The sequence below is a fragment of the Myotis myotis genome, unplaced genomic scaffold, assembly GCF_014108235.1.
Source record: "Myotis myotis isolate mMyoMyo1 unplaced genomic scaffold, mMyoMyo1.p scaffold_m19_p_12, whole genome shotgun sequence".
NCBI classification, from domain to species: Eukaryota; Metazoa; Chordata; class Mammalia; order Chiroptera; family Vespertilionidae; genus Myotis; species Myotis myotis.
In genome coordinates, this window is record NW_023416316.1 from 1,564,018 (window position 1) to 1,576,430 (window position 12,413).

A 12,413-nucleotide genomic window follows, 5' to 3' on the forward strand; every position below is an offset into this window, starting at 1 on the left:
TCTTGAAGAGGTGGTAAAGGATAAATTACACTAAGCAACAAAAAACAGCAAATCCTCCATTTCTCTTAGCACATTTGTCTTTCCAGTTTCTTACTCATAGCAATTGCTCTCTCCCTTCAGCTGCCTCCCTCCCCTCCCCAGCACATCCGGTCTGGTTCTCCCTCACCCCCTGACGAGGACTGCCTAATGAAATGCCCAATTCCCAGTTACGTTTGAACCTCAGGAAAACAACTGATGATTCTCTTGGTGTTAGCACCCAAGAGCGTTGTTAGGCCTGGATGTGTGGGTTTTTTGTTTGGTGTGTGTGTGTGTGTGTGTGTTGTTTAATATTTATTCTGCTTGTTCTCTGAGCTTCCTGGATCTGGAATTTGGTGTCCGACATTAATTTGGGGAAACTCTCAGTCCTTATTGCTTCAAATATTTCTCTGTTCCTTCCTCTTCTGGTATTCCCCTTACATGTCTGGTGCACTTTTGCAGTTGTCTGACAGTTCTTGGATACGCTGTTCTTTTTCCCCCGTTTTTTACCTTTGTTTTTGAGCTTTGATAATTCCTGTGGCTATAGCCTTGAGCTCAAACAGTCTTTCCTCAGCCAAGTCTACCAATGAGCCCAGCACAGGCCTTCTTCTTCATTTCTGCTCCAGTGCTTTGGATCGCTAACACTTCTTTCTCTCTGATTATTCTTATCATTGACATCTCTGCTTACATTACTCACCTCTTCTTACAGGGTCTACTTTTCTAGTAGACTCTTAGCATATTAACTACAGTTTTTAAAATGCCCTGGTTTGATAGTTCCAGCACCCCTGCCATATCTGACTGGTTCTGATGCTTATTCTTCAAATTGTGTTTTTGCCTTTGTGTATGCCTTGTAATTTTCGTGGAAAGGTGGACATGATATACTGGTGACAGGAACAGCAGTCAATAGGCCTTCGGTAATGTGGGGAGTTGTCGGGGAGGGCAAGTGTCTGTAGTCCTGTGATCGCCCCGCCTCTGGACTGAGCCTTGCGCACGTTTGGCTGTCCCTCACATCCTTAGGTGGGACACGAAGGCTAGAGTGGGCTGAGTTGGTTATTTCTCTCCTCCCAGATGTATGAGGTTCTCACTCTACCCCAGCAGGTTAGGCTCTGGTAGAATATTTCCCCACAGAGCAGGCCTTGTTAGGAAGATCGGCATGGAATGCTCTGGTGAGTTTCAAAATGGATCCTCTCCCCCACCCCTCCTACCCCCCCAGCTGCTGGAAGCAAAGGGATTTTCTCCAGTATTCACTGTGAGGACCTTGTAGCGCTCCCAGTATAAAACTCACCAAGTGTGGGCCCCTCTACTGGGTCCCCCTAGGGCCTAGAGTTTTTAACATTAGAGTTGTTCATACCAAACCTCCAGCAACTTGCCAGTTAAAGTTCGGGTTTTCCTACCTGATGGGTTTTTACTTACGGGGCCTGCTCTGTGAGTTGCGGTTGTCTGTATCCACCTGCCTGTCCCCAGTTTTGTGGGCAGCAACCTCACTTTGCTGTTGAATGTAAGAGGAGTTGTTGATTTTTCACTTTGTTTGGCTTCTTACTTTGTTAGGATGGAGTGGCAACTTCTAAGATCCTTACTGCTAACCAGGAAACTGGAATCCCCAATTAATTGTTAGTGTTTCTGTCACCTGGGATTCTAGGTTGTGGATTTTGCTGTGGCTTTGGGACATTTTGCTGTTTAGCATTGGCTTTCCAGAATGTTTTTGCTTTCTTCATTTGCTTTTTTTTTGGCTTTGTATAGGTAGCACAGGAATGGATCAGCTCTCCAAACAGAGGAAAATTCTATGAGTTGCAGTTACGAAAATTTCCTGCAGAATATAAAAAATACTGGGAGTTTGTGAGTAAGTACTTTCTTATGTAACTTGGAACATATCACATAATAATTGGACATTTCTATTTGAGGAAGTATCACTGATTTTTCTGGAGCATAGGTTCCTTAAGATGAATTTATAACCTCTTACAAAGAATATGTTTAAAGTCTTAATGAGGATAATTACTGGGACAGTTATAAATAGAACATTTATAGTTTTAATCATTCTGTAAATAGAATACCACAGGCCAAAGTGTTCATGGAAGCTAGGAGAGAGGGTGAGTGAAGGGGGCGAGATGGGGTGAGGGGTGGGTTGTAATAATAGTGTTTATAGCTTCTGAGTAAATCTTCCTGCTGTCTATCTCTTCATTTCATGGTCAGTGTAAAACACATAATTGCATTTATGTATCAGTTAAAAATAAGCCACATATTCAGAACTCTAAAATGGGAGCGTGTTGGTGAGGCACAGAGGGTGTGACTTCTCAGAACCTGCTGGGGTAGAATTCTGCACAGCAGGCATGGCATTGTCTGGCCAAGCTGAACTTAGGTATCAGTATACCCTAGACTCCACAATCCACTTCTGGATATACGCCACAGAAATGCCCTCACAAAAACACTAAGGGCCACATGAGTGACCGCAGTAGCATTATGAAATGGTCCCCCAAATCCATCCTCCTTCATAGATTCACCTAAGAAAAAAGCACATGTGTCTGTTTCGGAGGCCAGGTCCTAAGTGCTCATTGTAGATTCAGGTACTACTAGCCAGCGGGAAAAAGACATCACCCACCATTCTAGTGGCTTTATACAGAGTGAGGTGAAGGTGGGTTTGCAATGGTGAGTACCGAAAGTTTATTCTTGTATTATTTATTAATTACTATATTATTTTCCATACAATCAACTGTAAGCTTACTTTTGCCCCACTCTGTATACACTGTCTGATTGTAAGATTCTAGATGCTGGGTATGTAGAAGTTTAAAAAAACACCATAAAATTCCTGCCTTCATGAAGCTTACATTTGACTTATTTTCATTTCATATATTGTAGATGTCTTTTCAGAGTTATGAAATAATGATAGTATGTTTAGTACTTGTAGTTATACCATTGCAAGCATATTCCTAGTTCCATTTCACCCAGCATTGCTGGTTAGATGTGGACGTTGTTTACAGTTTCTCACTATTAGAAACACTGAGTGAATCTCTGTGCTGGGTCAGACAGGATGCAGCACAGTTTGAGACTTGGACTCATTGCCTCTGCCTACTGAAAGGAATATCACTTTTACTTCTGTTATTGGGTGTTAGAATGTGTATCTCCCGCGTTGGCTGATTTAAACTCTTTCAGTTTTATATATGAAAATGTATCTCATTTGAGGTTGTGGGTTTTGCCCCCAGATCTTCACTGGTCATTTGTATTATTGGGGGTTGTGGGGCAGGGATAATTGTCTGTGTGTGCCCTTTGTGCTTTTTTTCTGTTAGGGAGGTTTTCTTTTTAATTTGATGTTTTGTTGTAAATATATTTAAGTCACTAATTTATATGGCATTCATCTTGATCATATGATGGACTCACATAGTATTTACTCTTGTGTTGTACAATTCATCAATTTTGTGTGCATATTTATTGTTGTTTTTTGCTGTGCTAATATAGGGTATCCCCCAAAAGTGTATACACTCTTTGAATTATTATAAAGTCAGTGTTTATTAACATACAGTTCATTTTTAAAATTTAAAAGAATCTACAGAAGTAATTTTTTTTAATTTCTTTATTGTTGAAAGTATTACATATGTCCCATGAATATTTTTTTTGGTCATCATTTGTTTTCAAACTGACCTGGGTCCAGGCACTGCTGCTAATGTAAAACAGTGGAATCATAAACATCAAGAAGCATTTCGTTTGGTATTTGTGTGCCCTCAATTTGTTGACTATTGCCAGTTTTTATGTATCCCCATAAAAAAAAGTCTAGTGGCACTTTAGGATAAATTTTCTTTGTTCAAAGCTTAGTCTGGTTTCACCCATTATTTCAGATTAATTAAATGCGAAAAGAAGTGAAAATTAAGTGAGTTACCAGCTATTAAAGTGTATATACATTTTAATGGGACAGCCTGTATATCATTGTATGACTACATCACAATGTCACTGTTGGTAGACATTTTTTCCCAGCAGGGCTTTCCAAGACCATCCCCAGGTTCAGTGATTTGCTGAGAGGATCAGCATATATTCATGCTTGTGGCTATGACTTAATTATGGCAAAAGGACGCAAAGCAAAATCATTAGCGGGAAAGAGAATGTGGGGTGAAGATGAGGAAACTGGGAGAAAGCTTCCAGAGTCCTTTGCCAATGGAGTCACACAGGACACACTGTTTTCCCAATCACAGTCCTGCCAGCTCAGGTGAAATCTTACCACAGGGAAGCTCATTGGCCATTCAGTGCCCACAACAGCCTCTGCCCAGCCCGCATTCCTGACTTCCAGAAGGAAAGTGGGTGTTTGGCGTAAACCATATTCTTTCTGCACGCTGTTTAGGCACGGTGAGTGTTCTCATCAGCAGATGAAGAGAACTGTTCGAAATACAAGTTCCCAGATGCCAGGGGCCCACTGTGTGAACAGGCCTTCAGAGGGTTGCAGCCTTAGGCCTGCTGGGTTAACTTCACACACAGCATTTCATGTGTAATGTCACTCAGTGTTTTTGTGAGGGCATTTCTGTGGCGTATATCCAGAAGTGGATTGCGGAGTCTCAGGATACGCTGATACCTAAGTTCAGCTTGGCCAGATAATGCCATGCCTGCTGTGCAGAATTCTACCCCAGCAGTGTCTGAGAAGTCACACCCTCTCTGCCTCACCAACACATCTGTGTTGATTGCCATGTTAGTTTCACCATTTCAGTGTGTGTATTGATGACCTGTTGGTTTTATTTTGTAACTAGAGGCCCGGTACATGAAATTCATGCACTGAGGTTGGGGGGGGGGGTGTCCCTCAGCCCAGCCTGCACCCTCTTCAATCTGGGACCCCTCGGGGGATGTCCGACTACTGGTTTAGGCCCAATCCCTCTCACAATCCAGGACTACTGGCTCCCAACCGCTTGCCTGCATGCCTGCCAGCCTGATCGATGCCTAACTACTTCCCTGCCAGCCCAGTTGCCCCCAACTGCCCTCCCCTGCAGGCCTGGTCGTCCCCAACTGTCCTTCCCTGCTGGCCTGGTCCCCTCAAACTGCCTTTCCTCCCCTGCCAGCCTGGTCTCCCCAAACTGCCCTCCCTCCCCTGCCGGCCTGGTTGCTCCTAACTGCCCTCCCTGCCGACCATCTTGAGACCACATGGGGGTGGCCATCTTTGTGCTAGGGCATGATGGGCAATTTGCATATTACCGCTTTATTATATAGGATAACCTTTTTTTTTTTTTTAACATTTTAACTTATGTGCTTTTTATTTATTTATTTTTAAATATGTTTTATTGATTTTTTACAGAGAGGAAGGGAGAGAGATAGAGAGTTAGAAACATCGATGAGAGAGAAATATCGATCAGCTGCCTCCTGCACATCCCCCACTGGGGAAGTGCCCGCAACCCAGGTACATGCCCTTGACCGGAATCGAACCTGGGACCTTTCAGTCTGCAGGCCGACGCTCTATCCACTGAGCCAAACCGGTTATGGCTATAGGATAACATTTGTAATAGTCAGTGGGGCCCTCTCATAGAGTTAGTAGGTGCCTCCATAACCTCTTTGGGGAAGTGCCTTTTGCAGGCTCTTTTCCAGCTTACTTTATTTCTGTTGTCTTTTTCTTACTGGTTTGTGGGGGTTGTTTATATAATCTGATGCAAGCCATTCTGCCACTTTGGCTTGCATTTTGACTCTTAGTGATGTCTTAAAAATTCTTATTTTATTCTTTGTAAGAATTCCTTATTTTTAACATAACAAATGCGTGTGTGTGTGTGTGTGTGTGTGTGTGTGTGTGTGTGTTTTATGATCTGTGCGTGCTGCAGGTCATATACTACCTTAACATCTAGAAGAGGTGTCAGCAAACTGCAGTGTGCACATCTACCCTGTATCCTGTTTTTGTATTGCCCTAGATCAGTGGTCAGCAAACTGCAGCTTGCGAGCCACATGCGGCTCTTTGGCCCTCCGAGTGTGGCTCATCCACAAAACACCATGTGCAGGCGCCCACATACAGTGCAATTGAAACTTTGTGGCCCATGCGCAGAAGTCGGTATTTTGTGGAGGAGCCACACTCAAGGGGCCAAAGAGCTGCATGTGGCTCGGGAGCCGCGGTTTGCTGACCACTGCCCTAGATTAAGGTTTACATTTTAAAAGGCGTTGAGTCTGGTTTAAGGGACTGAGTTTTTCTGAAGTACCGAGGTGACTTGAGGCTGGGCTGTTCATGGGAAGGCTAGTTCACTTCTGCTTCACCCTTGGGTGTGGTCCTTCATGGTCCCACCCTGAAGCAGGAGGGCTACCTGGAACCAGCTCTGGGCAAGCCCTGGACTCCAGCCGTTGTCTTTTTAAAAAATTATATGTGTTTTTAGAGGATGTTTATTAAAGCTGGGGACAGCGAAACAAAGGAAGGAATTAGGGCAGAGGAAGCAACAGGAGAACCAAAGTGGGGCTCTCCTTTGGCTCCGGAGAAATGTCACAGGAAAGAAGTGAGCCAGGGCGGGCTGCTGTCAGCCACTGGGCAGTCAGAGAGAAAGGGGGCCTTGGAGGCAGGATCGGGGTTAGCTCAGGATGAGCAGCTGCCACCTGCTGCTCCCCTGGTTGTGAGTCTTGTGGGGACCTTAGAACTTGGGGAGAAAAGGTAAAGATACACACTGGGGAAGAAAGGCGTGGGTGTGCTCCCGAGAGAGGGCCCTGCTGTCGTCTGTTTATTCCAACAAGGCCGTCCCAGGTTGACCCGGCTGCCACTCCCTGAGCAGTTCAGAGTTTCTAGGGAAATGCTGGACTGACCCCTTCTGGATCTCAACAGAGTAATTCTTCATTGTTACGTTTGTTCTCTGATGCCCTCAGATACATGCTGCTTCTGTGCTGCATTTTAAAAAGCGTTTTGGTGCAGGGGCTCAGTCTGCCTCGTGCCAGGACTTCGTGCTTGAGTTCAGGGTGCTGTGGCTGGATTTGGCGACTGGCACTGAGCATGTTCATTCTGGTGCTTGCTGTTTTCCCAGACCCGTTTGCTTTACAGCCGTTCTCTCCCCTTGTGTGAAACGCCACCAATAGGCTCAACATTCTGATGTGGACTTGGATCTGGGTTTCCCCCTGAGGTTTTGAAAGTGGGGAACAAAAGAGAGATTTTCTTGATTAAAAAAACTAAAATAAACTTCAAGGGAAGTAAATGTATCAGCTACTTCTGAATGTTAAATGTTATGTTTTCATCTGTTTTGGCTTTTTAGCAGTTTGTAAGAAACATTAGGTGGTACTGTGTAATCAGTATTTGTAGACTACCGATCTGAAGTGTGGGGATCGCTGGTGCTGCCTACGCCCTGGGACTTGGCACGGGCTTTGGCTCCTGTAATTTGCCCTTAAAATAACCGGGGCGGTTTCTCTCGGGGGCACGTCCTTGCCTTCCCGTCCTCCCTGCTTCCCCAGGCCCATTATTACCTGAGCCTTTCCCTCTCCGGAGCTCCAGGGGCCCTTCTGCTTCTGCAGCTCTCTGTGTGGCCAGCTGGCTCCCTTCTACTACCTCTGTAGAGGTAGTAGAATAACTACCTAGAATAACTTTCTGAATAAAATTTCTCTTATAATTTGAAAAATAAAACAATTCTGTTAAGATAAATGCTGACCTCTTGTTCTGTAGTTTCTCTTGAGGAATGTGAACTGTCTAAACAGCTTTATCCAAGGGAGAATGACTTGGTGTTTTTGGTTCCTGAGAGACTGAAAGGAGAGAAGAGAGAGATGGAGGGGAATTCCATCCAAGCTTCCCATGAATATCACTGTGCTTATGTTCAGAGATTCCGCCGCACTTCAGTCAGTAAGTACCTAACGAGACACTGAAGAGTCCCAGCTGTGAGCTCATCCTACTTTCCCCCAAGTCGTCTTTCCCAGCCGTGTACTTGCCCCACAGTTGACCCTTGAACAACAGGTTTGAAATGCGTGGGTCCATTTATGCGCGGATTTTTTTTAGATACTATAACTGTATTTTCTCTTCCTTATGGTTTTTTATGTTTTTTCTACCTTACTTTATTTTAAGAATACAGTATAAATACATGTAACATTCAACATACGTACTAATCAACCGTGTTATAGGTAAGGTTTCTGGTCAACAGTAGGCTATTAATAGTTAAGTTTTTGGGAGTCCAAAGTTATACCTGGGTTTTTGATTGCGAGGAGGGGGTTGGGCACGTCTAAGCCCTGTGTTGTTCAAGGGTCAATTGTACATTCATTGGACCTCTAGATCAGTAATGGCGAACCTATTATACGCGTGTCAGAAGTGACACGTGAACTCATTTTTTTGGTTGATTTTTCTTTGTTAAATGGCATTTAAATATATAAAATAAATATCAAAAATATAAATCTTTGTTTTATTATGGTTGCAAATGTCAAAAAATTTCTATATGTGACACGGCACCAGAGTTAAGTTAGGGTTTTTCAAAATGCTGACACGCCGAGCTCAAAAGGTTCGCCATCAATGCTTTAGGTTGATGACTTGCCATTCAGAGTCCTCTTATTTTTTCTAGACTCATCTGGAAAAGGTCCAGTATTTATTGCTCTAGTCCCAATCTTGCTGCAAGTTCTTTGCCTAGTGTGGTTTTCCCAACCCCTGGTGTACCCGTGAGCAGAATCTATTGCTCTAGAATTATAATTTAAAAGCTTCCTTTTGAAATGTCCTCTCCTTGTGGTATATTTCTTCATCTGCATTGTACTTGTTGTGAAACAGACAACCTGTAAGTCACCTGTTTTTATATCTTAATCACATTTCAACCTTGGCTTTGTGGCTCATTATGAATGCGAAGACTAAACATATGACTAAATGTGAGGCACCGTGAGGGGTTTACTGTTTACATCACCCCATCTAATGGGTTGTAGGGACTTCTTTCCCTAGGGTAGTAGTACAAAAAAGTTAGCTTGAATTTAATGAGCACCTACTGTGCGCCTTATCCTTCCTGTCACATTTATCATCCTCCCAAGCCCTGCAAAGCAGTAAGAATTATTTGTTCCCACCTGTCAGGAAGTGAGGGTTCAGGCATGTTGAGTACTGCAGCCAAGGTCCTCCTCAGCATTAAATGTAAGTCCAGAATTGCAGCCTCCTTTTGTTTGGCTGCTAAGTGCCTGTTCGTTATTCTAGGCCAGGCTGCCTTTCTGACATTGATGCTTTCTTAGTCCCAGTGAGGAGAACATGATTTCATTATTCTTAGCCTTTTGCATCACATTTTAAAAACAGTGACAAGGCTCCTTTAAGTTCAGCATCAGGCTGCATTGTAACTGGTCATGCTTATTGCCAGTGCAACCAGAGCGCAGTTCTTGGTATAGAATGCATTTAGAAGAGCAGTAACAGGATACAGCCATGCTTCTGACTCTTGCAAATGATTACATTTGTTAAATTCATATTTCTAAAGTAGTCTCTTTCCCTGAACTCTTCATGTAGCCCACCATCAGACATCTCTACATTTCCAACCTCGTCCAACATCTGCTGTTCCTTTACTAGGCAGAGCCTCTTCATCTTACACTCCACATCTAATCCATCAGCAAATCCTATCAGTTCTTCCTTTGAAATGTACCCTGAACCCAGGCCCCAACTCTGCTCTTGCACCCTGGTCCATCCTGCCATTAACTTTTCTCTGGATGACTGCAGTAGCCTCCTGAGTGGCCCTTTTGCAAGTCTTTGCTTAAGTATCACCTGATCAGGAAGACCTTCCCTGACTCCTGTCTGCAGCGATCCCTACCTCACACTCTTTGGCACATCCTCATCCCCTTGCTGCTCTCTTCTGAGCACTTGCTTAGCACTGCCTGATGTGTTTATTGGTTGTCTGCCTCTCTCTGCTAAAAAAAGAAGTCTCCTGAGGAGAGGAACAATGCCGGCTCTTAGGAGGCCTTCAAGAAGTTGTTAGTGAGTGAGTTATTTAAATAACGTGTCATACAAAACCAAAATTAAATAAATTAAAAATTAAATAAAATATCCAATTCTGAGTAGCCTTTTTAACTGGACATTGTTACTCACTGGTAACTGAAATTGCTTTTTCTCTTTCTTTATTTATACTAGTGCATAATGGGAAATATGAGTGTTCCCTTTTCATCCAGACGGAGGATAAATTCCCAGTCAATGTAAATGAAACCGTGAGATGTGTTGTAATCAGTTCTCTGGTAACTACACAAAGGAAGTTGAAAGCAATGTCTTTGTTGAATAGTCGAAACCAACTGGCCAGAGCTATTCTGAATCCAAACCCCATGGACTTCTGTACAACAAGTCTACTAACTACAACATCTGAGGGAATTGTGAGTGATGATTATATGATCACAGGGAAAGTCAGAAAGTTTTATTGTCAGGATGTGAAAGCATCGTGTTGTGGGTATCTGCTGCCTATTCCTATGTCGACAACAGAACACACACTTTGTGCACAAGAATGTCGTTTAGTGCTTAGTCATCTTTGGTATTGCAGAGTGCGTGTTAGTGGGTCGGCTTGCCTCCTCGGGAGAAAGGGGTACTGTAAAGAATTGGAAGTGTGCCTGAAGAGCAACATTAAAATGGGAGGTGAGCATTCTGCCTACATGTCGTTAGGTGGTTGAAGTCCAGGCGTAGGAGAATTGAGTGTTACAAGTGTGAAGATGAAGCTGTCATTTTGTGTGAACACATATCTCCTTGGAAGAGCTTCATATAAGTTCCAGGAAGTTGACACAGAGAAAGGCAAAAGGAACGTAATATGTTTACCCCCTGCAGTGTGCTAGGGCTTTCACGGGCATCATCTCAGTCGGTTCTCACCCTTCAAGGAGCCCCAGGTCTACAAAGTCTGGGGCTAAGAGAGATTAAGAGCTTTTTGTCTGTTTGTGAGTTGTAATATATTTTTATTGATTTCAGAGAGGAGGGAGAGAGAGAGAGTAACATCAGTGATGAGAGAGAATCATGGATCGGCTGCCTCCTGCACGCCCCATTGGGGATCAAGCCCGCAACCCGGGCATGTGCCCTTGACTGGAATCGAACCCGAGACCCCTCAGTCCACAGGCCGACGCTCCATCCACTGGGCCAGACCAGCTAGGGCAAGAGAGGTTAAGAGTTTTAAGAGACCTAGCTTGTGAGTAAAACTGAGGTTTAGACTCAGATCTGCATCCAAGTCCCTGCTCTTTCCACTGTATCACTTGTTTTTCTGTCTAAGGAGAGAGTTGACTAAAATGGGAAGAACCAAAGAAGAAATAGCAGAGAAGTATAGAACAGCTTATTGTCATCATCATTATAAGAATCCCAAATGAAAATACACTGTATTCAATGCTGGGCCAAAGCCTACAGATACAGAGTACCTTTCTTTCCGGTAGTGAGAGTGGTTTTAGATTAAGGGTGGGCCCTTGGGAGTCTTGCCCTATCATTCTCACTCCTGTCTTTTGTGTAGACTGCCTACTTAAGGGATTTCAATGACGACCAGAAGAAAGCGATAGAAACTGCGTATGCCATGGTGAAACACTCCCCGGCGGTGGCCAAGATCTGTCTGATTCATGGGCCACCTGGAACAGGGAAATCAAAAACCATCGTTGGCCTCCTGTACCGCCTGCTGACGGAGGTAGAGACGCCGGGGTCGGTGCTGTGGCTGAGGGCATGGTGCCGCTGTCCTTGAATTAACTGACGCGGGCCTCTTCATGTCAGTGTGCCTTTGTTTCTGTGTGGAACTTTATCAGAGGCGGGGGCGGGGGCGGGGTGCGGGTAGCAGAGGGAGAGAAGGTTCTAAGAAATAAAAGGGGCAGAAAATGCTGTCTGGGTGAAACTAATCCTAAGGGCCAGAGGGTGGTCTGGTTTCATTATCGGTCATATCTGCCAGGCGACCGCCTTGAGGGTCTCCCTGGCTACATTTGGTCGGATTGAATAGTGAGGGAGGCGCAGGAGGTTGGGAGGAGAGTCTGTGCCTGAGTATTTTAGCATCAGCGTGGGCTGTAGATGCTTTAGATACGTGAACTGCTTGTAAGGGGACTCCGAATGCGCATGGAAGTAGAGAAAAGGATGTGCTGACACATCGGGCTCATGGGTATTTTTTGTTTGTTTGGTGCATGTGGCGAATTGTGGAACCAGAGGAGGGGGCAGTTGGATGAAAACTCCAACGCCAAGATCAAGCAGAACCGCGTGCTTGTGTGTGCGCCTTCCAACGCAGCCGTGGATGAGCTGATGAAAAAAATCATCCTTGAATTCAAAGAAAGGTGTAAAGACAAGAAAAATCCTCTGGGTATGATACTTACGTGGGCTGTTCATTAGTTTTTTTGTTTTCTTTTCAGTGTTTCATGTGGGCAGCTGTGAATGATAAAGAGCAGGCTCCTTTCTGGTGGTAACCTGTCCATGGGCTGGGCCCCTCTGTCCTTAGTGATTCTTGTAGCAAATATTGTAAGCGTTTTCTCGGTGCCCGGCACTGTGCTGAGTGCTGAGGTTTCAGCAGTGAAGCCTCCGGAAGACAGTCCCAGGAGGAAGAGGATGGAGGCGTGGG

At 44.4% G+C, this 12,413-nt stretch overlaps 1 protein-coding gene across 13 annotated transcripts in view; it reads left to right on the forward strand.

Annotated features, from left to right (window-relative positions):
• The window catches only part of SETX (senataxin), a 60,862-nt gene that overhangs the window by 28,479 nt on the left and 19,970 nt on the right, over positions 1-12,413 (forward strand). For 9 of the 13 annotated variants that reach the window (XM_036329267.1, XM_036329271.1, XM_036329272.1 and 6 more), the window contains 5 exons: positions 1,756-1,855; positions 7,595-7,768; positions 9,998-10,230; positions 11,337-11,504; positions 12,008-12,158. In XM_036329267.1, coding sequence (XP_036185160.1) covers positions 1,756-1,855; positions 7,595-7,768; positions 9,998-10,230; positions 11,337-11,504; positions 12,008-12,158 — 826 coding nt within the window. The remainder of the gene's footprint in view (positions 1-1,755; positions 1,856-7,594; positions 7,769-9,997; positions 10,231-11,336; positions 11,505-12,007; positions 12,159-12,413) is intronic. The other 4 variants (XM_036329273.1, XM_036329279.1, XM_036329274.1 and 1 more) reach the window with 2 other exon arrangements.